At 38.4% G+C, this 26,086-nt stretch overlaps 5 protein-coding genes across 7 annotated transcripts; 2 read left to right on the top strand and 3 right to left on the bottom strand.

Annotated features, from left to right (window-relative positions):
* Positions 1 to 264: 264 nt before the first annotated feature.
* On the bottom strand, positions 265 to 13,786 carry LOC104810976 (brefeldin A-inhibited guanine nucleotide-exchange protein 5). 2 transcript variants are annotated; one of them, XM_010537478.1, is made up of 34 exons: positions 13,685 to 13,786; positions 13,388 to 13,575; positions 11,480 to 11,528; positions 10,589 to 10,832; positions 10,295 to 10,416; positions 10,162 to 10,220; positions 9,945 to 10,002; positions 9,780 to 9,864; positions 9,498 to 9,677; positions 9,013 to 9,071; positions 8,719 to 8,788; positions 8,567 to 8,635; positions 8,066 to 8,188; positions 7,915 to 7,968; positions 7,735 to 7,823; positions 7,521 to 7,617; positions 7,325 to 7,423; positions 6,994 to 7,188; positions 6,813 to 6,923; positions 6,552 to 6,736; positions 5,703 to 6,326; positions 5,096 to 5,513; positions 4,470 to 4,709; positions 4,237 to 4,360; positions 3,981 to 4,129; positions 3,427 to 3,783; positions 3,062 to 3,228; positions 2,802 to 2,992; positions 2,487 to 2,653; positions 2,136 to 2,252; positions 1,654 to 1,790; positions 1,313 to 1,568; positions 1,001 to 1,096; positions 265 to 697 (listed from the first exon to the last, which is right to left on the bottom strand). In XM_010537478.1, the coding sequence occupies exons 2-34, from the start codon at positions 13,488 to 13,490 to the stop codon at positions 632 to 634; spliced, it is 5,160 nt and encodes a 1,719-aa protein (XP_010535780.1). In that variant the 5' UTR covers positions 13,491 to 13,575; positions 13,685 to 13,786; the 3' UTR covers positions 265 to 631. The 2 variants fall into 2 exon arrangements, with proteins under 2 accessions (XP_010535780.1, XP_019057827.1); XM_019202282.1 differs by lacking the exon at positions 13,685 to 13,786 and having other exon boundaries at positions 10,589 to 10,799; positions 13,388 to 13,573.
* Positions 13,787 to 14,122: 336 nt separating this feature from the next.
* LOC104810975 (E3 ubiquitin-protein ligase ATL4) lies at positions 14,123 to 14,982 on the bottom strand. The gene has a single exon (XM_010537477.2). The coding sequence runs from the start codon at positions 14,883 to 14,885 to the stop codon at positions 14,337 to 14,339; it is 549 nt and encodes a 182-aa protein (XP_010535779.1). The 5' UTR covers positions 14,886 to 14,982; the 3' UTR covers positions 14,123 to 14,336.
* Positions 14,983 to 17,251: 2,269 nt separating this feature from the next.
* Positions 17,252 to 19,440, bottom strand: LOC104810974 (protein FATTY ACID EXPORT 2, chloroplastic-like). Of its 2 annotated transcripts, XM_010537476.2 has the most exons (4): positions 19,235 to 19,440; positions 18,926 to 19,144; positions 18,061 to 18,195; positions 17,252 to 17,619 (listed from the first exon to the last, which is right to left on the bottom strand). In XM_010537476.2, exons 1-4 carry the CDS (start codon positions 19,401 to 19,403, stop codon positions 17,480 to 17,482), a joined length of 663 nt encoding a protein of 220 aa, XP_010535778.1. In that variant the 5' UTR covers positions 19,404 to 19,440; the 3' UTR covers positions 17,252 to 17,479. The 2 variants fall into 2 exon arrangements, with proteins under 2 accessions (XP_010535778.1, XP_010535776.1); XM_010537474.2 differs by having other exon boundaries at positions 18,926 to 19,439.
* A 139-nt stretch (positions 19,441 to 19,579) lies between these two features.
* On the top strand, positions 19,580 to 22,176 carry LOC104810973 (E3 ubiquitin-protein ligase AIP2). The gene is made up of 5 exons (XM_010537473.1): positions 19,580 to 19,848; positions 20,233 to 20,452; positions 20,561 to 20,760; positions 21,009 to 21,224; positions 21,829 to 22,176. The coding sequence occupies exons 1-5, from the start codon at positions 19,681 to 19,683 to the stop codon at positions 21,976 to 21,978; spliced, it is 954 nt and encodes a 317-aa protein (XP_010535775.1). The 5' UTR covers positions 19,580 to 19,680; the 3' UTR covers positions 21,979 to 22,176.
* A 540-nt stretch (positions 22,177 to 22,716) lies between these two features.
* Positions 22,717 to 25,880, top strand: LOC104810972 (protein AIR1). Its single transcript, XM_010537472.2, has 7 exons — positions 22,717 to 23,187; positions 23,602 to 23,736; positions 23,842 to 24,003; positions 24,240 to 24,401; positions 24,663 to 24,779; positions 24,948 to 25,154; positions 25,236 to 25,880. The coding sequence occupies exons 1-7, from the start codon at positions 22,843 to 22,845 to the stop codon at positions 25,659 to 25,661; spliced, it is 1,554 nt and encodes a 517-aa protein (XP_010535774.1). The 5' UTR covers positions 22,717 to 22,842; the 3' UTR covers positions 25,662 to 25,880.
* Positions 25,881 to 26,086: the final 206 nt, after the last annotated feature.

The raw sequence follows: 26,086 nt of genomic DNA, 5'->3' as shown, positions 1-26,086 counted from the left end.
TCTTATATAAATTTTTAATTTGACATCAACATACACCGCATCAATAATATGATATGTGGATATATATATGTGCTTTTATATATATATATATATGAATATATAGTTTTATGTTAAATTAAAATTTTATCTAGGAATTTGGCATATATATTTTTCACAAATTCGTGCGAGAATGTCATTTTCCCTATAAAAAAAACGAAAGACGAAAGGCTATAGTTTTTCTAAAACTCAAATGAGTAAGAATATAACCAATAACCCAAACGAACATGAGGATCCCAAAAAACATAAATTGTTAAATATGGTAACTCTCTTCGGACGTAGACAATACAAACTCACTCATTCAAGGGCCAAAAACACCGTACAAATTGGTAGGCTTTTACAGCTTTCACTTAACACACACACACACACAACGGAGTGAAACCAATCTCAATCCAACTGATTTCTGTAAACAAAAAAGTGTATACGACGCCCAGGAAAGGCTGTCATCATGGCCAACGAAGGATGAAGACACAGAAGATTTTTCTAAAACTTAATTATATAATCAAAAACATGCTGTAGGCCGACGAAGAAACCAATCTTCAAATGAAGAACGAGAGGCGAAAACTGCACCTGTATCGATTTCGCCGAGAAAGATTCACTGTTGCAACATCGGCTTCAATTGTGCTTTGAAAAGGTCGGCAAGTGCCACTCGTATGTCCATCTGAATAGGCATATATTTTTTTTTGGAAAAGCCAAAAAAGGGACATGGATAATCGAAGTTAAACCGTGATAGACATGGAGATTATGCTGTGGGCTGGGATACGTACAGTCAGCATATATATGCAAAGACTAATTCCGAGAAGATAAAATAAATCAAGTCTAATAATTTACAGCAAGTGTATATGATATTTTCGGGATAGAAAATAATGGCTTGACTCGAATCCAGCGTTAAAAGAGAGAACCTAGGAGCATAGCTATAAGGGAAGTTCCAATGTGCATTTAAAAATGGAATTCAGGTGCTCACCTGTTCACAACAGACGAGCTTTGTGAGCAGAGGGTAGAACTCTCTCATATGTTTTCTGAAAACTTTGCTGTTCATGAAGCACATGCCTTTGAGAACCTGTAAGTAGAAAATGGCAATGAAAGAAATTAACCTTTATAACCAGGACAGGAAAAACAAATTCTTAAATGGAAAAAAAAAATTCTGAATCATAATAACATTGAACATACATCAAGAGATGAGGGAGAGAGATAGAAACATGGAAATACTGGGGAAAAAAAATGTCGAAATCCTACTACATCGACCATGATACTTGATATCGAAGCACTATTATACCTTGACAATAACAGGAGAACGCAGTTCCAATACCCGATGCACATCTGTGGTTGTTGTCTCCCCTAAAGTGGACTGGAGATAAGATGTTTCTTTCAGTACCTGCTCACAGAATGACACTAATTTTTCTTCTGCTACACCACTTAGTTTATCTTCCGGATCAGTGGCAACATCGGTAAGCCCAGAGGTTGAAGTTTGCAACACATCCAAGTATATGGTGGTTCCTGACAGCTCTTGTCGGAGAAGGTTCAAAGGTGGCCTGTATAGAATAGATTGTTCAACTCTACGAAAGAGAGAGAATCTATCCATCCATTACTCAGTTCAAAGGCTTTGTAACTACTAACCTCTCCCCAGGAATCTGATTCATCCGTATTCTGAGGTTAGAATATGAATTGTAAGAGGCAGCAAATTCTATGAAAGAATATAAGATGTCCATAATTGCAATCTTCTGTGGTGCTTTCAAGCTGCTCCAGTATTTTTTCTGTCGAATTAAGAAAACACCAAAAAAAAGATGCATTTTTCTTTTTATGAATTTAGTCCCAACCCTTCAAATATAAATATGTGATATGGTAATAGATCTAACTTGAGTATGCATGGATATGATAATCATATTTGATACCATACATTTGATAGAGTGTCAATTCTGTATTTCATTCCATACAAACTGTCACTTTCTAGTTTGATTATATTATGTTGCCAAAATATTGTGATGAAATGTTTCCATGTTGGTTTGATTTGTTTTTTTTCTTTTTATGAATTTAGTCCCAATCCTTCAAATATAAATAACATTCGTACACTAAGGTGAAGTAAGAAGAAATCTTAATACCTGGATACTATCAATAACACCAAGTAGTAATAACTGTGTTATGCATTTGCCCCTGATAGTTCCCAGTGATGGATTCTCCTCTTCGTCTCTGTCGTCAGGCTCTGTAGAGTCCACAAGCTATAGAGGAAACGATTGGTATAATTGTTTCGGGCAATAACACAACCGCAAGAAGTCATCCGGTGCATCAACATTAGGAAAACACACCTCAACCAAATGTTAAAATTGTGGGTGTCCACAACCAGAAAAAAGGGTCATACATAGACCCTGAATCAAGATATGACATTAAAGTGTCTGAACCAACTGAAGAAATCAAATGGAAAGTAAGTCTGTGGTAATGAACATGCATAATACCTTGGCAGGAGAAGAAGGTACAGATAAATCTGCAGCAGGGCTTTTTTGTTTCGACGAGAGATTCCTGAGAAAGAGATTATCCATGATTCTTTGACCGAAAGTCTGACTCCGTTGGAGATTCCCAGCTTCTGCATCCTTTTGAGCCCTTTCAGATGGCGATGGAAGACCTTTAAGGGAATCAGGGAGGTTACAAGTCATCTTACAAAAACAATATCCATTAAACCAGTTTACCAAGCGCAAAACCATTTTCTTCAATAGCAGTTATTCTCAATAACATGAAATGCAGAGTTCAATAGCATGGAAGTGAGAGTCAACCTTCAGAACCGTCAAACTTGGGTTGTAAAGGACCAGCCTGTGGGGAAACGTTTCCATTATCTAGATGACTGTCAACCGAGGTACCAGAAGCATTGGCCTCTAAAACTCCAGTTAGGACCATACTCTTTTTCGTACTGTCAAAGCTCAAAGCATTCAACAGCTCCAGTGGTTGAGTTGTGTACATTACATCTCTGGACAATCAAATGAATGTATCAGAACGCATTGGTGACCATAATATGTTGGCAGTGAGAGAAATTCACCTTATGCTTTTCAAAAGCATATCCCAAGCGCTGTCACTAAATTGGTGTCCTCCAACTTCTATAAGATGAACCAATGCGCCTAAAGCAATTGAAACAACCATCTGATCCGATTTCTTTGCACAGTCCAACAGCAAACTCAAAAGGGGAGGCAGCATAAAACAAACTTCCTGCTCCAAAGGCAAATTGTTGATGGTCAATTTTCCAACACACTATTAATGTTTTGACAGTTTTCCAACAGACTATCAATTTATATCCTTCATACGATCTCTTGTGGTGGACATGACCCTAACATTTACTCAAGCAGTCAACAGAAAAGGTGTACTCAGAGAAGGTGACAAGAAGGGCAAACAGAGCTGTATCGGCACCTTGTAAAATGTATTGAAAAGATTGCAGAGGAGCTGGAGCGAATGAATGCTTGTTTCGCGAAATAACACATCCCCAGAAGATATCAAACTTTCCTTGCCAGCATGCCTCACATGATCAAAAATTGGAAACAAGATGCGATGGAAGATGCTCTCCCAGAACGGGGTCGAGAACTTTTTGCCTCTTTCATTCAGCAGATCAAACAACACCTCAAGGGCACAGTTTCTAACTTCGGGCCTTAAATCTGATGTGAGATCAGATAAACCGGCGAGCATTGGAAACCAGTAATGTTCTGTCACATCAAAAGTTTCATCTGCATTGGCATCGATTGGCTTGAGAGTACCACCAGGAATAAGTCCCTAAAAATCAACAATACATTAGGTATATGAGCAATGATGAGTATGAGGAGATCACGAAGGAGGTGAAGAACACCCAAGAGAGATTTGTACCAAGCAGCAAAAAAGGATGGAATCTGGATTACACAAAAAATGTAGGCCAAAAAGGAAAAGGAAAAAATGCAGAGCATGGAGTGACAATTGCCATTTAAACAACATACCTCTGCTAGCCGATCCTCACATATTCTCAGAAGAGCAATAGCCTTCAAGCTTATTCGATGAGAAGCTTTGTTATTGGCAAACCTGATGAGACAGTTCACGCAGTCCATGAAACAATCACCGATCACCTGGTCAAAGTGTTCCAGAATAACTGCAAACAAACGAGAGGTTGCATAAAATGACTGATAAAGAAATGAGCGGGAGAAACGACACTGAAACACGGATGCAGGTGCAAGAGTTTGATAGACAGATTGTCACCCTGCTCTACATTCTCAAATGATTTTTCAACAATCGATTCATCTTCATCATCTGCAGCTGCTGTGAATATCATAAAGACACTCCGCCATCCAGATTTAATGCTTCCAACTTTAGATTTTATCATCTAAAATGAAAGAACAAAAAAAAGAAGATTCATTAGCAGTTCAAACTGTAACCGCAGAGTATGCAAAAAGAGCAAAAACTCATTTCCAACTTTGGAAAAATTTAAGCACCTGAACAATGCAGTCAACAATGAGACTCCTTATAGTCTGACTTCGAGTATTCCGCATGATAATGACAAATGGCTTGAGAATGTCATTTTGGAAAGTGAAATTGGTAAGCTCAGCACGTTCCAGATATTTCATACCAAGCTGTCTCAGAGAATCTATGGCATACATTGCAATCTTTTCGTCATGATGGCTACCAGCAGAAATAAAATGCTCAGCAAGGACACACCAAATTCTTGCCCAGACCTGACATATTTCACAAGAGCACAAATCAAACAAGTAAATCTGCATTCTTTTTTCTTCCACTGGTCTGCACAACATTTACACCATTGAAAAAACACAGCTGGAGATAAAATAATATGTGTACACTTCACAATTATGTTGACAAGGGGGTGGAGTACGGGTTTCTGTAGTAAATACCATGCTTTTCTAAAAAGCACATCTAAAGATATTCTGAAATAAGAACGATACACTAAGAAAAATGATGAAAATCTTCTGTTTTACTGTCCAATTTTGTTGTTAACATTCTCATATTCGCATTGGATCAGCTTATGGCAAGAGGATACAGCACCGGCTGTGTACCTGTAGCCAAACATGAGTAAAAAGTACAGTAGAGTTGATTAGAAGAGTACCATCCGAATACGAGCCATATTGTAATAGCTGATCTCAACAAGCTTTTGCAAGCTGTAAACACGGGCAGGAGATTGTTTCAGTTCTTCAGCAGAAACACCGCATAGAGCAGTAAAAAACTCCACTACCGATTCACTTGGCAGTTTAACACTGTTAACAAATACTTGTTCAGATGGTTTCCCGGCTAATTCCTTCAATGATTGAACAACAGCATCCCTGGAGATTTGATTTGATCCATGCATAACTGTGGCAGCAATTCCCGGAGTTGAAATGATATATTCAAGCCGAGAAACACATTCTAAGACAGCATTCCAAGTGTCTTGAAGGGTATCAGGCTCTACATCACATAAAGCCAGCAATGTCCGCAATGCTTCAACATTTTTGCTGCGCATTTCTTTTGGTGCATGCAAGAAAGTAAATCTGCAGTACAATTTGAATACATAGTTACACATGGTGCTTGCTTTGTTCCACTAAAGCTTGCAAACAAAGAGTCAGGTAGAAGGCACTAACTTCCAAAAATTAATCATACATAGTCAATAATCAATGCAGCAAAATTTACGCAACACTAAAGCAAACGAGGGAGTCGGGAAAGAATTGATACAACTTTACCTGACAAGTGATGTTAGAAAAGCATACCGCATGGTATCCATTCCAAGAACATAAGCTATATGAATCCCAGCTTTAAATCCCTCCATGCAGAGAATGATCCTAGGTTTGTTATCACCTACCTCCATCGTAACAGAGAAAGCAGCTAGCAGAGGCCACCCAACAGCTTCTACCATAGGCCTTACAATTTCTACCTGGTCCACAGTGTGAAAGACTCCTCTTTTTACTCCCCGCTTCCTGAAAATTTCCTGCGTTTTCCTAACTATATCCTCTGTCTCAGACTTAGCATCAGCTGCTGATTTACTTTTTGGCAAAGCCAAATTAAGAATACCGACAAGACCACCTCTTTCTTCTCCTGGTCTCTGACCGTTGTATTTCTTGATACTACTGTCGGCATCTTTCAGTTTAATTTCTTCTTTTACTATTGAATCATATATCTCTTCCAGAAGTTCAGTTGGCGCACAATCTTCAGGATCATTCGTAGCATTCATACGTATAAAATCTGATTTTGACATTTTAGGCCAGACCATTGGATTATGTGCATCTGTATTCAACATGATAACCGCATAGGCTAGAACATAAGCGGTATCTGCATTTTTGAAAAGACCTGGATTGTCTGCACAATATCTACTCGAAACAAAACATTGACAAAAAGAACAACATTTAGATACATGACAAGAGAATAAGATAGTCAATATATTGGATCTTTCAATTTGGGTTCTTAAATGTTTGACATTCATATTGTCCACAGATGTGTGAATTTCATTGTAAGAGTAACTATATAGTCTTCAATATATATGTCTGTACTAAATAAATGATTTGTAGAGAGAATAAGGTGCATGGAATCCTTACCGCTCTGCAAACTTTTCCATAATGCGATCAATTTTTTGAGCCTCTCCAGGAAGTCTAAAACCTTTAAGAAATTCACGAATAGCGGTATCGAACTTCATCCCTGAAAAACTCATTGAGTCAACATACGCATGCATGACAGCAAGGGGGAACTCATCGTGTTGGCCCAGATAATCGCCTATCATGACCTGTGCATAAAAGAAATGGGTTACATACTACCGATAAAAACTGAAAATAACCTCTAAAGGTGGGATTCCTTTCTACCTTGTTCAAACTTGAAGTATTTCTCAGAAACTGGGCAACTGAGGCAGGATTCCTTTCAACTAACTTGTTTGCTATTAGGTATTCCACACCCTTCACTGAATTCCTGTTAAACTGCAACACGATTATCTATAGTTAATATGTCAAGATAAGATACTAATGCATCGGGGTATTGAACAATAACCTCAGAGATGGCAGCCTCCATTGTGGATTTATGAGCCTTTGCCTTCTCGAAATTGCTTGGGACATCATCCCCGCTTTTGGCTTCAATTGGTTCCCCAGCTGGACCAGAGTCTTCATTTGCCTGCCGTGTTTTATTTTCTCTCTCTCTCCTCAATTTCTCCCAATCAACCAGTGATTTAAGAACATTGACGAGGCACTGGAAATATTAAAGAAGAAAGGTTATTCGATTTGGTTATTAACATTTTACATGAAACCATATCAATTAAAAGATACTGATCCTAGTAAACCAATTTCCGGAATGCAAGTATAACAAAACATGACTTGATGCCTACCTGCAGTGATGAACCTTTAACCGAAGCTGTCTGTGAAGAAATAGCTGGGTTTGGATCAGCGCTTTGGGTCCCTTGTGCAATTTTTGAGAGTGTTGTTACCTAGAATAAAGCGAGCAAATAATGTTTTTATGCCTGCCATAAACATTACCTGAGTACATCACCCACTTATCATGTTAAAAAACAACGCATGCCATACCATGCGCTCAAACAAGTTCGGTGCTTCTAAATCACAATCATAGTTTACGTATACATCGACAAGCATCTGAGGGTCTTTACAGACTTTCTCAAGCATCCTGCAAAAACAATACACATGAAACTCGCAGCGAAACTGATCACACCCTTCTAAGTTTTATATCGAAAATATTATCTTTAATTCCTGAATATCTGGACAGAAAGAATAAGCATTGTACCTGAGGACGCCCATCTTCTGCTCAATGGGGCATTCCGTGCTATCTAATGATCGCAGGGCGATGATGGGGAAAAAGATACCAATTTCACCCTGAAACAAAAATTTAAGACCAGAAACGATATAGGATTAAAAAAATATCAAAACATAAATACAGAATAAAATGGGGATATGACATGCTTACTTTCAAACTATCTCTGAATCGCAGTAAAAGCACTGAGAAGATACCAGATGCATACTGCACGAAGCAAGATTCCCAGTCAGGCACAACATTCTAACAGAAGAATTTTCAAAACTTTTATTGAAGCGAAGAAAATTAGCTCATTAAAATAAACCTGAAATATGACAGGAGATTGCGAAACTGTAGCCCGCAACAAAGCATACGAGAGATAAGCTTTAACTGAATCAATAAAATGAAAGTTCTTCGTAAATGAGTGGTTGACTCCTTCTAGCAAACCCTGAAAATGAGATGACAAATTACTAAAGAAACATTGTCAAACAAAATAATCTGAAAGATACTATAAAGAAAAAGGACAAGAAGTAACAAATCTGAGGTTAACCAATCTTTCTCTTATATCTCAGTTTAAGAGAGAGTGAAAATCATGGGCCTTCCGCAAACTTACAACTAAGAAGCAACATGGTAAAGTGTTTCTGATAAAATGTCACTAACCACTGGATGGGAAAAAACTGGAAATTTTACAATCCACAACAAATACAGACCTATATACCCACACACGTGCGAGCAGGAGTGCACAATTATTACGCTCTAGAGTGTCATGCAAAATCTTGAATGATAAACGTACAAATCAACCTTCGGATGCTATAACTAAGTTCACCTGAAGAAGCTCTAGAGATAATATGCGGGTCTTGGTTGTAACTTCATCGATATCTTCCTTCATGCCCATCTGATACAACATTTCAAACATTTGCAAAAGAAACCCCAAGAACATGCTAGGCCAGGAAAAATGACAGTATTCAGAAAGCAAACCTTGCAAAGTGTGCGGAATACTAGTAATGCATCACGCTGTCCAATACTCATGGTTTCAAGCTCAATGCCACTGTATCAAAATAAGTTGGGTCCATAGACTTAAAGAATGTAGAGAAAATGCAAAACATGTAGAACTAGATAGTACATGCAGATAGGAACTTATGTGTGCATGTTTATATGTATCTTAAGCATACACACATAAAAGCATATGTATGCATAACGACTAACAAGGTGGATAAATATGCTAAAGAAAAATTGAAAGAAATCAAGTGAACAGAAAGCAATGAGCCACACCGTTTTATCTTCTGTCCGTCATCAAGATGCACAGCTTTATCAAGCACAGCTTCTAAACCCTGGTCATAGAACGAAGAAATCAATTCATACCAAAAATTATATATTTTCCACTACGGAAGACAGAGGCTACGACCAATCAAGCAGAAAGAAAACAAGATAACCAAAGAAATTGTCCTACAAAGACTTGTCCTAGCCTTAATATTCTTGTATTGCTTTCTATTTTCAGACCGAGAAATGATTTAATATAGTTGATACTATTAAAAAAAAAAGAGAAGTCGTTAGCAAGAATTGCGAGACAAATGACTGAGATACATATCTAGTTACAAAAATGAGGGTTCTTTAAAGAAAGAGTGCTACAGACAAAAGAATCATTTTCAGAGATAGTGTGGTTCTTTTTATAAAAGAAGCATACAACCCCAATGCAGTTGCCACAGTTACAGCTGAAAAGACGGAAAAAAACTTAGAAATATACGATAGGGACCAACCTTGATGTCGGCTCCGCCTACAAGGGTATGCAGTTCTTCAACAGAAGCAAGGGTTGTGTCTTTGGCCTGATTGAGAGCATCTCCTAGGGTCATTTCTTTCTCATTTTGGTCATCATTTTTTGAGCTTGTACTCTCAACTGAAACAGGTTCTTGAGCAGACACTGTGGATGAAGCAGAAACCTAAAAATCCATTCAATTGTCAACAACACCTCAATAGAGCATTTACTTTTTTCAGGTATTCGACGTAAAAAAATGCAGGAATGAGAAAATTAAATTGCTTACGATGTCCGTCTCCATTCTTCTGAATACAATGCTTATCATCTGAGTCAACATTGCTTTAGAAGTTACTTGGTTTATTGGGCTCTTGCTGCACATACAAACTGCACTCAGTCCTTACAACTCGAATGATCACAGGACAAAGTTACAGAAAGGAGAGATAAAGTATACCTGTTCAGAGCAACATTATAGCAAACTCGGATAACTCCCAGCAATGGCTCGCCATGCACTACATACGAAATGGATTTATAAGATTATATATGATAATATATGCACATTACATGAGGGGTACATACATGTATGTGCTTTTGCAATGAAATCAAGGCCCATCTGTTCATTGCCTTCTGCAAATTGGGGAAAACGTAGCATTTCTGTATCAGAAGCATACCTCTGAACTTTGCTGAAGCGACAGCTGTAAGAAGAACCTTCAGCACTTGAAGTAAAGTACTGCAAAGTTCTCCTCGAATTAGAATAAGTTCAAGCAGTATGTCACCGAGATGACAAGACATAAGTACATATACCTGTCTGGTGATGAATTATCAAAGCAATTGCAAACCATGTTCAGGACATCTGTGAAAGGTGCAGAGTTTTTGCCACTTTCTAGACCAGGATCCCCCTCTAGATGATCATATGCAATGAGTTTCTGAGCTTGCAAAAAATGAACTGGTAAGAAGCATATACCGGATACTATAATGTATCAGACAATGATTGGATAAACACAACATAAATACAGAATTCAAGGAATCTCAAACAAAACAATGTTTTCTGGTAAATAGCCAAGGATATTGAAAACATAATGTCAAGTAAATACGCACATGAATGCAATCCAAAGCAGCATCAAGAATTTTTATATTTTTTGTCTCAAATGCAAGGTGAAGAGGTTTCAGAACAAGCTCCAGTTCAGCTCCATCTAGCGTGTGTCCTGCACTTGCTAAGGAGATATTGATGGACCCACTTTTTGGCTGGCCAGCCTGCTCAACAACTTCAGAACTCTGAACATCTTCCTGTGGTTCATCTCCTTCTCCCCTGTTTTTTTCAGGACCACCTTCAACTTGTGAACTGAATTTAGATATTACAATAAGATTAGCGCACCATGAATAGCTCCTTAGAGTAAACTTAGTTCTCTCATGAGAAAAACAAGTAGATGGAACAGTAAAGCACTACTACAACACTCTAATATCTTAGCTCAAGTAAGGCGAGGCCAAATATATGGAGATTCGAGGGCACTTGAAAATAAACATGGAAATTCGCTGGAAAAAAGATGAAGAATGAGCTCACATGAAGATATTTTTGAGCTAGAAAAATGGGGAAACCAAAGGAAGGAAGAAAGCTATGCCGACTTCCATTCACAAGTAAATTGGTAACACAAAACCCCTGAAAAATTAAGAACTCCAAAGGAATGGGCTGAAGTTAAAATCACGGGAACGGCTCTACCACAATTGAAACTCATGTTTTAAGGAAAAATGCAAAGAAAAAAGAGGTGTCTGCCAACTATCAAAATATTTAAATGTATAAAGAGTGAGACTGGTAGCACTCACGCCAGTGAAAAAAATATATATGGGTAACTACCTAAATTAGAAAACAATGCTTCAAATAAAATATCAATTATCTTTTGGAAAAACTCAAACCCTTGGTAATATACGCTATCGGAATGTTTAAAGGTAAAAAGGCTAGCAGAAAATGGAATCTCAAGGGCAGGTCTTTACCTCCCATCTGTGGCCAACTGTTCAGCTTGAGTAACAGTCTTCGGACCTTCTATAAAAAAATAAAAATATATATATATAAAAACATAAATAGAAGCTAAACAAGTTAGTAAATGCGATTATCATCACCGGCATGTTTTTGCTCACACAAGAAGATAAGACGGATATTACCAGTAACTTTGAAATAATAACGAGGCTACATTTGCGTGAATATAGATAGAAGAACCTTAATGCAAAGATTTGTTTAGAATTCAGAAATTGCTCGGCAGCAATGGCTAAAATTTCTTTCCACAACTCATGATATACAATATAAAATTTCAATATCTAAGAGGCATATGCAACTTAGGTTAGCCTATATTCCAGAGATAACTATAATAAGAAATCTAGAATAACATTAAAATAATGAGGCTAAGAAAAGTTGCGAAAACAGATAAGAAAAAAATACAGGATGATTGTTTAGATGTCAGAAATTGTTGGACAGCAATGTCTGGCTAAACATCCCTTTTTACAAGTCATAACTATAAAGAACCCTCTTATCCTAAACATCCTTTCAATACCTCATGATATATTATAGAACATTCCAATATCTAAACGGCACATTCAGCTCAAGTTAGCCTATACCCCAGAGATAGCGAGAACAAGATGGCACGGACATTCTTTTCTTTGATCTCGTAACTAGAAAAAATGCATTCTAATCATGTAGCCCATATCTTTTCTTCCTTGCACAAAAAATCATGAATCATTGGAACCCTACGAGAGTTATCTGTTCCTGAATATTATATTGGTTAACAAAAGGTTAAGAAGCTAAAGGCTCTGGTGTTGCTAGGTAGCATTTTTGTTAACAGGTATACATCCAGGAAATATTAGGGTGTTCTCTCTATGGAATTATTTAAACCTATTATATGTTCTCAGCCAGGTATCCTCCTCTGAATGGTCATAGCCAAAGGGGAATAGATTGTCCAGACCTCCTCTCCCTCACCCTCACTTCAGGATCTCCCAATATACATCTATTTAAGGGTCTAAAGAAATAGAGCAGACAAAACATGAATAGTAATTCTCATTATTATTTCAACGTTGTGGGTGTTTCACACAGACTGTAAGAGACCAGGCTAAATGATGTGTTTCTCCCTTGATTACTTCAGTAGTACACCCAGAAAATGAAGGGTAACGCTCTATAAAGTTCAAGTCGGCCAACTTGCACATAATAGGTGCCACAGGAGTAATTGTTACTAATGAATCAGATCCTTACTTAAGTCAGACTAAAGAAATTTTGGAGTGCCTCAGTGTTTCAAGGGATGAGATAATTCATGCACGGAAAAAGAATGCTCCGGGCCTATTAAATTGAAGACATAACTACAGGTAAAACATGGACTCCACCCATCATTAACACGGACTAACCCCTAATAAAGAATATCTCCAGCAGGAACTCAGTCAATCAGTTTTGAATGATCCAAGTGAAAGTGCATAATCTTTCAACATAAATCCATACTTACAAAAGACATCAACAGACGAGCTGATCAAGGTTCTCATTCAATCTCCTCAGTAACTGAACGCTTGGATGCAAACTTAAAACCAGAAAGGGGTCCCAATTCCGACCTATGTAAGTATCATTACCCAATAACAAGGAACCAACAGAGAAATGATTAAGCATCCACAACATCGGGTACAAGCTTTTGGGTATTGAAGACAACTAAGATGTCTGAATTCCATAGCTCGTCCTATCACACCACACTGATGTTCTCTACAAAGCACTGACATAACCTGATTCTATGACTAATACGGTCACATGACTGCATCGGTAACTTATACGAATCGCACAGCACGATAGCGATAATACGATGGAGAAAGAAAAGGCTCGCTGACAATCTGTTCAACACCACCGAACCAAAAATAGCGGAAATGAGAACGGACCTTGATACGATTGAATAGCTTTCTGGAGATCGGGATACTTCTTGCTCGCGCATTCCTTGAGCATCGCCTCGAATGCACGGGTCACGAATCCCCCCGCCGCCATTTTTCTATCTCTCACGCCGAGAAATTCACTCTTCTCCTCCTTCTTTGGCGTCTTCTTGTTCGCCTCCTCCTTCGACAGCGATTCTCTGCAAAAAGAAAATCGAACAAGATGAACAAATCGAATTGAATCATGCGAAACTTAAGATGAAATCGAACTAAGAAACGAAATTGAGGAAGTAGGAGACTGGAATTTGCCTGAGAAGAGAGGGTTTGAATTTTCCTTGTCGAAAGCTTCGATCGGAGAGAGATCTGAAGCAACGGAACAATCCGCTCTGCAGATCTTGAACTTCGTTTTTGTTGATATACCAAAAAAAATGTCAAGGGTTGTCTGAAATGACCGTTTTACCCCTGATTTTCGTACTTTTCATTTTCCTTCCTATAAAAAAAGAACTACATGACATTATTTTTCAATAAGAAAGTAAAACCATATGATCTGAATCTGGTCGCTTCTGCGATATAATTATTTAATTTTCCATCCGTGATTATGCGAAATCCGATGAATAATCTTTCTCCTCAAACCTAAGTTTCATCGCATCAGTATTTAATGACGGATCGAATTAGAGGGATTTCATTTTCGCTTCAAGAATAATAAAATTGGAATATAACATTGATATTATTCAATGTAAAATGATGAACAGAAGAAAACCTGAAAATGATATAATATTGTATTGTACAACCATTTTAATTTCCATGGTAATTATCACACATTGTTTTGAATATACCCCTTTTTAATACCTAAATTACAAAATCTACCCCTCTTCATATAATTCCCCTACAATCAAATATCCTAAAATTAAATAACATTTTAAAAATGTAAAATTAGAAACTGAAAACAGAAAAAAATGATTCAGGCGAGTAGATCGTCTCCGAAGAGGTAGAGAAGCCGTTCGACGGCCCAGCTGGGCTCGTTCTTCGCCGGAAAACCCGCACAACACGACGCCGTATCATGCGTAAGCAACGGCGCTCTACACAGAGGACAAGTCCGGTGGTGGTTGTCATCGCCGCTGCCGTCGTCGTGCTCTTCGTAATCAAGCCACCGGTCGATGCACTCCCGGTGGAACACGTGGCAGCAGTTCCTGAGCTCCCTGACCTCGTCTTCGTCTTCCAGGCTGCCCAGGCACACGGCGCACGTGTCGCTGATCGTCGCCGGAGATCGCTCCGCCGCGTCTCGAAACGTCGTCACGGCGAGGCTAAGCTTGATCGCCTGAGAGGAGATCGACTTGGAGGAGGAAGACGATGCGGATCCAGATCTTCCGGATCCGGAAGAGGATCCGGAAGATCTGGATCGGTGACGGAGAATCCACGCGAGGATCCATCTCAAAACGGCGATGATAACCGCCGTTCTGTAGAGAACTTGAGTGATGATGAGACCCGAATCTTCGATGAAGAAACTCATTTCTCTTGGCTGAGAATTTTGCTGAAGTATGCGAAGAACACTTGCAGTGAGAGAGAGAAGGAGGGAGGGGGGGAGAGAGAGAGGAGGACCATGTGCGCTTTTAAAGGGAAATAAAGTTTTGCTGATGATACGGTTGGTTTGCTTTTTTTATTTACTTTATCTTTTAATTGTTTTATTTATTTTTTAAGGAAATAGCTAAATCAAAATATTTTTGTTTTTTGGGTGCAAGTTGGACTTCCGATTTCCTTCCTTCCGTTCTTTATGCAAAGCGGGTACCATATAAATATATATATATACACTTTATGTATGAATAATGTTTATGTGTGAGAACATAATCTATGCATATTGGTTTTAAGTTTTTATATGATATAATGATACAATTGATAACTTATAATCAATTAGAGAAAAAGTATATTTAGTATCTATTCTTTTTATATGATCTTATTTTCTTGTTTACTCTCACGTTCAATTTCTTTTATATATTTTGTTAGAACATTATAACTAATTAACTATATTGATAATAATAACAGGTTCGAGATGTTTTAAATGTTCATTCAAAACATGATTTTCCGATCATGCAGTATAAATATTTGTCGACCGCTGAATTTTAATTGATATGATTGTATAATTGGTAAAAATGAATGAAAGAGATATAATAATGTATGATTTGATATTATATATACGAATTCAAATTATACGCGTTTTTTAGCACTCTTTATATGACGTCATCATATATGGCTTTTTATCTCTCTTTTTACCAAAGCACCCTAAAGATAACATAGATTTCACATTTCGTTGATCGTTTTTGTTTCCTTTTGAATACGATGACGATCCATTAATTTCTTTATTTGGATAAATAATACTTTATACAGAATTATTTTTTTATTTTTTTTAGCGTTTTTAAAAGTAACAATATAAAAAAAAGATTTAAATAGCATTTCCTTCTAATTCTAGATAACCTATACATATTCGAGTGCTTATGAACAGCAATATCTCCTCTAAAAATTAGCCTCTAATAACATTTTTTTATCCGAACCCTTATAAGCTCGATTAATCTCTGAAACCTATTACAGCGTTAAATCTTTAAAGCTAAACATTTTATTAGAGTGTAAAAAAATCATTTATAAATTAAATTATGAACAATTGATGATTACAAATTAAATTTGCATCTAAGTGCGCAAATGGACGCGCACCCTTTGATCTTCCGTTGGTATTGTGACTTCGCCTATTCATTGCATTAACGTATGCATTTCTATTGAAATATATTTGACTTTTGGTTACAAAAATTAAGTAAATGCAAAAAAACACTACAGTCCACGTGTCTTCTTTTTTCTTGTCATCAGACTTTATTAATCCACGTAAGATTTCTATTAATTACAATAATAAAGTAGAAAAATAAGAAATTAAAAACAGGGCATTAGGTAGAAAAAAAGGAAAGAAAGGTGTATAAATCCACGCACATGACACCATGGTTACGTTAATAAAGACAATGTGGGCCCCGTCAGACACATCAGTCTCCAAATTATCCAACTCAGATTCCATTATTTTCCCTCTTTTCTTGTCTGTTTTTTTAAAAGAAAATAATAAGCAAATAAACGGTGCATATATAAATTAATAAAATAGTCAACTTACCTCTTGGAATTATGAAAAATGGGTTTCCGACAACAGTTGGGTTGGGTCATATCTTTTTCCTTGCCAATGAATAAATATGTATTAAATTAAAATAAGTTAAATGAATGGCGTTTAGGTGGGATTTCATTTCCATGTGGAAAAGACGTTACAGCTAAGTTTTAGATTCATCGCTTGATTACATTATTCGTATTTAGACGCATCATCCTAAGAATTATGCAACTTTTTTTTTCCCAGGAATATTTTAAAACTATTATTACTATCTTTCAATTCAACATTCATCACCTACATATATAACTGAAAAAAATAAAAATATATTTATAATATTAGAATTTACATATTATATTACAAACACTAAGGTTTAACAATATACCATGCTTGCTTTTGTCTATTTGTCGTTAACTGTTCTCTTCTACGTGTGTTCCTCTAGAATATGGTTTGAGATCGCGGGAGGGCAATTGCATGCTGCATAATGCATGGATGTTCGACTCTTTCGCGAAAGTAAATGACGAAATAGAGAAAGTTTTACTTATGATGGCCCTTTCAACACATCCGCATTGCGGTCTGGTTAATAACCAAATAATCGAATCGATTTAAATCCAAAAAATATAATCTGAATAAAAGAAAAACTAATTGATAAACCCGAAAATTTATTTGAAAAAAAAATCATTTTAATCAATAAAAAGAATAAAATCTCAATATAAAAACTGAATGATTATAATTTTTTAAAACCGAAATAATCGAAACCAAACCAAATAAGCCACCCTTATCCAAAGCCACCTCTTCTCAAATGTCTTTGCGTGAAAAAAAAGGGACTAAGTTACAACTGTTCATACCAAATCAGTACATTTCCAGTCTCTTGGGCATTTCCACACAGCCGCTTTACCATCGATTCTGATAAGATAAAAGGGGTACACTCACCAAACATTGATCAGGCCGGGCAGAGGAAGGAGTGAGCATTTAGTTTAGTGAAAGCTGCGCATGATGCCATGGATATAGCCTCCGGTCATTATAAACGATACAAACGACACAACTCCAGCTGGAAATATCTTCTTCGATCTCATGAAACGGGTTCCCATCATCCACGTCAATGCAGCCGCCATCGCTTTCAAAGGCACAAATAACAAAAGACGGGCATTAGAGCTTACCCTCCATCTCTATGGGAGCATTCTCATAAAAAAAAAAGAGTCATTGTCGCTACTATGGATTACCATCATTTATCCGTTAAGCGTTTCTAACAAAAGCCATCCATCCACTCAAAGTGCTCTAGAAATTCAGTACTTAAATTACAAAGCTTTGTGAATAATTGACTAGTCCTCTAATTGTCAGTTATCATAAAAGTTTAGAACTTGGAACACAAATCTAAAGGATTGAGACATGAGTCACCAAACCCAGGGGAAGTAAACCCAAGGGAAGATTCAAGGGCATGAATCTAATTTCAATTTCGACATTGATCATCTTTTGAGATGACACAATAGTAACACAGAGTAGAGGAACACGGTTTTCATGGATGGGATATGTCTGCTATTTGATATCTTTTTCTTACCTACGCCAACGGTCGATGCTAAAACAGGTTTTGTCGGAAGTTCCCGAAAAACGTAAAACAAAACAGCAGCTGACAGTCCACCGGCAAGCAGCGATTTCTGGCTACCACTCTTTAGGTAACCCATCAATCCACCCACTGAATCACAAACATGAAGCAATCATAGCAAAATGAGATACTGAAGCACTAACAGACTAAGCATACATTTAACAACTGCAAATATGAATTAGCAAGTTAGACTGGATAAACTGCATCACAGAGCCAACAAAGCATTAACAGATTAAACATACATTCAATCTGAGTACAAGCTTCTAGACAACAAAATACATATTTCCAAGCTATCATTAACCAGTTTTAATATATTTCAAGTAATCGACAATGCGGTTTTGAGGTCTCCATTCATCTAACGAGTATGCAATTATGAGGTCATCGGCATCAATCCCTGATAAAATAACTTGGGGAATGTAGAAAGGAAAGGATAAACTCAAACTCAGTCAAAAGTCAGCCATGGCCATGGTAGAAACTGAGCTATCTAAAACTTTCTACTATTATGTATCAAATTCTGCTGAATTCAAGCCATGAACACATACATACAACAAAATCGATCATGGTGAAAAAAAGAAAAACACATTTACAAGATCTTAGCAAACCCATTGCCATTTTCCTGGGGTAGGGTTTTAAGAGCATTTCGCATCTTTGTTGTTCAGTGTGGTAATCTTGCTATCCTCACTGTACTGAACCCATCACTCTGTATGTCTACAAAACCCTAAAACGCTCATTTTCCAGACCAAAACAGCATAAGAAAGATTATTTTCACGACAATGATTAAGAATCAATGTTCCAAGCTCAGCTTCCATTAGAGTTTTACCTCCAACAAGAGCAGCGTAACCAAGAGTCAACTTCTGTGACATAGACAATCCCATCTTTCCCTTTCCATCATCCTGCGACTCCTCGCCATCTCCGTCCTGTTTCCCGCCATCTCCATCTCCACTGCCTCCTCCTCCTCCTCCGCCGCCGCCGCCGCCCAACTGATCACCCCCATCTCCTCCGCCGCCCGTCTCAGACTCGATTTCAACCGTTCTGATCCCTGAATCAACGCCATTGGCAGTAACCGAGGTGACCGTAGACAATATGGTAGAATCCAAGGGAACAATCAAATCGGCGACGGCGATGGTACCGAACTGACACCGCCGGTGATCGGAGGCGAAAGCGAGAGCACGAAATCCGCCAGATTTAAGGAACGAGAGCCTTTGGATCGATGGAGAAGTAGAGTTCGTGAATCGGAGCTTCGGTCTCAGGTGAAGAAGAGAGGACTGTGCCGAAGAACCCAACAGCAAATCCGCCATTTTTTCTCTTGCTTCTCGTCTGTCTTCGCCGCCACTGTAATGTGCGCTTTTCTAAAATTCTAATGGCATCGAACCGAACCAAACCGATATAAACCGCACACGGTATAATACGACAAACCAAACCGTATTGGACCGGCTTCTTTTGTTTTCCTCCTGATCAAGAAAACTCTCTACCGAGACAAAATCAGAACAGAAGACGTACGTACTCGGAGATTATTAAAGGAACGAAGCAATCTTGAGAAATCCCCAAATTCGCCCGAAACCCTAGAAATTCGTGATGGATGCATCTTCTTCACCGTCGTCTTCCGAGGAAGGCTTGAAGCAGGAACTGGATGATTTGCAGAGACAGCTGAACAAGAAGCTGAGATTCGAGGAGTCGGTTCGGTCTATCCATTTTCTTCTTCGTGATCGCTACGCCTCTGCATCTCCTTCTCTCCGCAAACAGGTGAGGTTTTGTTATGTACCGTTGGATTTGGGACAATAAGATTTGACAGTCTTAGCTCGGAACGTTAAGAGTTGTGTCGGTAATGGTGAAAGGCTGCTGTTTAATGATGAATCTAAGTTGTTGTTTGTGTTGGACGATGATTTCTGTAAAATGGTTCTGAAGAATTGAGTTACAGGTCAAATTCTGTTCTTGGCTTCTGTTGCGATGGTGAAAAAAATTGGAATTTTGCATGGTTATGTCAATGAACTTGATCCGAGATGTATTTCAACTGATGCATGGATTTCATAATCTCTAGGTCTTATTCAATATTGTACATAACGAATGAAATGTCCATGGTTTCTCATTGTCTTTGTTTATGGTTCAATTTTGATGTGGCCATGGCAGTTCTACACAGTTGTATGTCGTGTGGCAACAGTTTTAAAGACCAGATATACAGCAACCGGCTTCTGGCTTGCGGGACTGCATCTCTTCGAGGAGGCTGAACGCCTTGTATCTAATGCTGCCGAGAAGGAGCATTTGAAATCTTGCATTGCTCAAGCCAAGGAAGAGTTAAACGAAGTGGATAATCCACCCACGGAAGAACCACAAAATAATGGAAACAGAGGTTGCTGGTTATAAACGTATAATAGGTTATATATAGTATTTTTAGTTTTCTGTTCTCGGAATTGTTCAACATTCTCAGGAATGATTTTGTTATATTTCCGTTGTCAAGGTTATCTTTTTGAGGGGCATCTAACAGTTGACCCTGAGCCGCCACAGCCTCAGTGGTTGGTACAGCAGAACCTCATGTCTGCCTTTGCTTCTATCGTCGCTGGTGAATCCTCCCGTGGTCCTGGGGAAAACAATGATGCTGCAGCTACTGCCGACTTAATGCAAGAGCTCATCAATAGCCTTGACAGTGTCATCCCTGAGGTATTTCTAGTCCTGCTGCATTGTTTCTTCTTACTGTACTACATGAAGTTTTCAGTAGAAAATGAGTCCAGGTCTAGCGATCGAGAATAAAGGGAGCGAGACTACTAGAAAGTGTCGGAATTCACTTTTCTCCTCTTTGTCCTGATTTGGTTATTGGGCTGTCGATTTCATATCAGTCGGTGTTTAACTTCAGTTTTTTTGCTTAGTGTAAGCATTCACATGTTATTGATTGTGTTTATTTTCTCTAGATACTAGAAGTTGATGGTGCACCACCAAGAGCTCCACCTGCAAGCAAAGAAGTTGTGGCTAAACTTCCCGTGATTGTTCTCACAGAGGAAGTGCTTAACAAGCTAGGACCCGAGCCAGAGTGTTGCATCTGCAAGGAGAATCTCGTCGTTGGAGACAAAATGCAAGAGTTGCCTTGCAAGCACACGTTTCACCCTCCTTGCCTAAAGCCTTGGCTGGTAACCTTCCTTTACCATATGCTTGTTCATAGCTGAAGCATACTTTGAACAAAATGGAAAAACTCCGGGATTGTTGTTTAGCTGAGATTTAGACCATAGCGGTTCATGATTCGTCGGCGGGTACCTGAGATTTTTAGGCCACCCGACCCGGCTTTGGAATGCTCTGGTTTCTCAGTTGGGAGCACTCATGATGGTCGGGTACCCGAGCTGCGGATATCTGCCAGGCATGGTGAGGATTTGGGTACCTGGCTGGCGAGAAGTGAGTTAGTCTGAGACACGAGAAGAGCAAGGCTCTGAGAAAAAGGTTGTGATCCGACGAGACTCATGACCTGACCCAAAAAAAAGGCTACAGGTGATGGAACCCGTATTCGAATCAACAGATCGGGTAATGGCCAATGCACACTGTGTTCACACTGGTTGTGGCTCGGTTACCCGTGGGACAGATACTGTGGAACCGCGGGTTTGGGTACCCACCTCTAATCCTAATTCAGCACCCAAGATTTTGAGGATGGTAGATATAGGGTTGCATTGGATAAAATTTCTTTAGAAACAATCAGATATTTTTAGAATGTGAATCCACATGTTTGTGAGTTATATGTCACAGGATGAGCATAATTCATGCCCTATATGCCGGCACGAGCTACCGACGGACGATCATCGATACGAGAGCTGGAAGGAGAGGGAGAAAGAGGCCGAAGAAGAGCGTAAAGGCGCCGAGAACGCTGTTCGTGGAGGCGAGTATATGTACGTTTAGATTCTCACACTCCATACATACAGTTCCCCCCGTTTTACTGTTTTTCCGTTGTGAATTATCTGCTTATATATATATATATATATATATCCGTGGTTGTATCTCATTTCAATTCTTGGATATTTCGTCAAGCCTTATAGTACTTATCATCCAATATTTGTATCATATTCTTGATGTCAAGAGTTTTTATCCGGCGTAGAATTTTTATGTAATACTTCAATGATATATAGCTCTCGCAAGTAATATATAGATTTATCAAACATCGCTTTAATCTCAATGTTTGAGATGGTTTTGAAATTAAATCTTTTCCAATCTATAACAATGTCAAGTGGTTTTTAATGTTCCAAATAAAGCTAAATGTACATTATGAATATTTTCTAATTACTTTTTACCCTCCAAGATTTCAATTAAGGCTCAAAATTTCTTCAAAGATTTCAACTATTGTTTCATTTCGTAAAAATATAATTATTATTATTATTAATATTATTACTTTTTGGCACCATACAACTACAATATATTTGCAGAATTGAAGCTGTTTTCGGTAATTCACGTGGCACCTTCATAAGCCCAATGGGCCGTAATATCTAAAATTATCCTTGAATATATACGGGTCCGACCGCGGTTATTATTATACACCAAATCAATGTAGACCGTTAGATCAGCTCAAATCAAATATCAGCCGTTGCTTTGCCCCTCCCTCTTACTGATTCGAACTTGAAATCCCTAAAGCAAAATAAATTGTGGGTAGATGAGAGAATCTATTATATACTCCAACAAAAACCCTAGCTCTGCTTCCGGCCGAGATTCGCAATCCTTGTCGATCGCCGGTTTCGGAAAACGAAATTAGGGTTTTGTTTGGTGTCAATCATGCCGAGAAGGGATGATGAAAGGTTCGTTTTTGATGCCGGAGACGACGAGGACAACCAAGTTGAGGTAGTCCGGGCTGAGGATGACGAAGATGACGACGAGGCTAATGAGGATCTCAGCTTGAAGATATTGGAGAAAGCCTTGTCGAGGCGAGCCGTTGAACGAAGCCGAAACGAGCTCGGTTTCGATGATTCGAACGAGACGAGCATGGCGGATCTCTGCGTATCGGCTTCTGGTGTAGTGGGTTCTGTTCTGGTTAATGGCGAGAAGCCCATGGAGGAGAATGTTCAGAGTAATAGGAAGAAGAAAAAGAAGAAGATGGAGATAAAATCTGCCCAGGAAACTGTCAGTATGAACATGCCTTCTTCTTTTCTCTGAACTCCTCGCCTGTGTATTCTATATTGTGAATGCTGATCTCTCTTTCTGCTTCTTGTCAACGTTTTAGCGTCAATCTAGTTTGTTATCATGTGTGATCAATATCTGGTTGTCATTCATAGGGGTTTTATCAATCTAGTTTGTTATCATGTGTGATCAATATCTGGTTGTCATTCATAGCGGAATTAGCTAATGCCGCTGACAAACAAAGCTTTGTTTTTGACTGATTAGAAACTGTAATAGTTCTCTATGCTGATGCATGGTGCTAATTCCTATTCCTCTTGTTTTGCCATAATCCAAAAAGAGTTGTTTGTCTCTTGTAGTTATTTGTTGGTAAAAGTTTGATTTGAATCTCTAATGCCCCTCGGTTCTGGATTGCATCAGTCTATTGTTACTAAAGATGAAGATGGGGTGGAAATAGTGGAGGAGGTTTCGAAAGATGAAGACGCTGAGGTTGACAAATTTATAGAACCAAACGCAGGAGAAACATCTAACAACATGGTTCTCAGAAAGCTTCTTGTGAGTTGAACTACTGTCGGTATCTCCCTTTTCCAAAACAGGCAAAAAATCCGTATACTTCTCCGTGAGAGCAATTTCTTTTTTATCTAATTCTTTTAATATCAGCGTGGACCGAGGTATTTCGATGCTCCAGATGGTGGTTGGGAGTCATGTTTTAATTGTGGGGAGCAAGGCCATATGACCATAAATTGTCCATCCCTTACCAAACGCAAGAAACCTTGCTTTGTATGTGGGAGTTTGGAACATGGGGTGAAGCAATGTGCAAAGGTTCGTTCTCAAGATAGTATCTTGATTTGGTACTTGTCATTATCTGGTAATTAGTCATCCGATCACCTTGATTAGGTATCCTCCAGTAAATTTTATTAAGGTATGGATATTATTTGTTGGAAGTTTATAAATGAACTTCCAGTCAAAGGTGGTTATAAAAAACCCACTGTGTATATCTTGTATTGAATGGACGTGGCTCGGTATTGAGTGCTTCTTTTGTTTTCTCATTTCTGAAGGCTCAAGATTGCTATATTTGCAAACAAAGTGGGCACCGGGCGAAAGATTGCCCAGAGAAGTATAAAAGTGTGTCCAAAAACACAAACATATGCTTGAGATGTGGATATTCTGGGCATGACTTGTTTTCGTGCAAGTATGAATATTCTCATGATGATCTGAAGGTAAATTTTTTCTAAACTCGATTTTTTTTCTCCTTATTCTTTTATGCTTTTCCTCCTGTTTAAATTTAACGGTCAATTACTAGAACTGCGTTTGCTTAAATTTACTGATTTTGATCCTCATGAGATGAGAAAGTATCATTCTTTTTAGTTGCAATTATAATTCTCATCATGAGGATTTCAACCTTCCTTGAACTTCGTATAGTTTATATAAGGTCAGGTTACATGTGATTATACTAATATTGCCCTGATTTCTTCTACCAGGATATACAATGTTATGTCTGTAAAGCCTTTGGCCATTTGTGTTGTGTCGACCCTTCTAACTCACCGACGTGGGCTGTCTCTTGCTATAGATGTGGCCAACTGGGTCATACTGGACTCGTAAGTGGTTCGAGCTTTCAAAGTAAAAAATCACTTACCCAAGAAAATGCATCATCTTTTACAGTTTTAGTTTTATGGAGTTTTGGCCTCTAATCGTTTTTTATATAGACTGTCACTAAGATGTGTATGATATCACAATCTAATAACGGAAGCATATATGCTTATTAGGCATGTGGGAGACTCAACGATGGAAGTATGGGAAGAGATTCCTCTCCGAGTTCATGCTTTAAGTGCGGGGAAAGAGGACACTTTGCACGTGAATGCCTGAATTCTTTGAGCTTAAACTTTTCACAAGGCAAGGAGTTGTTGGCTAGCTCATGCTATAGATGTGGAGGAATGGGGCATTTTGCTCGCGAGTGCCCAAATTCCACCCCGGTAAGCTCTCCTCTCCGGCCTTTGCTCTTGAGCCCTTTCAAGTTTCATCTATGACCGAGTGTTTCCTTTCCCTTCACTCAGGTTTTTAAGCGACGACACGATGCATCATCACCATCTCACAAGAAGTCTCACAAGAAAAGTAAAGAGAAGAAGGAATACCATTCCGCTCCTCATGAACCCAATGGCAAGACAAAGAGAAAGAAAACCCGCGACGTGGAAGGGGACTTTACAACGCCTCGGAAAGCAAAACACCGAGGCGGGTGGACCACAATGGATCCCGAGGAAGAAGATAGTTCACGGAGAAAGAGAAAGAGCAGAAGACCGAGTCCCCCCTCCACACCATGCGGTAAGAACCATAGGATATCGTCGGGCGGGTGGCCACCGAGCTCTCCATCATCATGGAGGCAATCTTCTTCTCATCATCACAGATACGTAGCCGCAGCCTCGAGGTTCAGTGACCGCCGCCATTACCATGGTGAGTACCGTGGAAACTATGATGAGTGGTAGAATATAACGATGATGAAGCTTTGGTTTTTAGACCTTTGATTTTTGGTAGCTAAATGTGCTCTATCATATGACCCCCCCCCCTGTATTTGTGTTCCTTTGTCATGCTTTTTTTTTACTACAGTATTTTTTATGAAGAGAATAATTCTATTAAATGTAATACAATTAAAATATTTAAAAATGTGTGCCTATCTGAAACCGAAAGTTTGGATTTTGTTGTAATACAATTAATTTTATGTGTTATTTTTATTTTTTATAATCAAATAATCCAGTTGAATTTAGTCTGATTTAAGTTTCAACTTGATTCGATTTGTGTATTTAATGTGAAACAAGTGCAGAAATTGATGTAAATTATAAATAAATAAAATTTAACCCGAATGAAAGTTCAAAAGCTCAAACTATTAAAAGAATTAAAACAAAATCAAAAC

This window comes from Tarenaya hassleriana, unplaced genomic scaffold (assembly GCF_000463585.1).
Source record: "Tarenaya hassleriana unplaced genomic scaffold, ASM46358v1 Cleome19, whole genome shotgun sequence".
NCBI lineage: Eukaryota > Viridiplantae > Streptophyta > Magnoliopsida > Brassicales > Cleomaceae > Tarenaya > Tarenaya hassleriana.
This window is presented reverse-complemented; position numbering and strand designations above follow the sequence as displayed.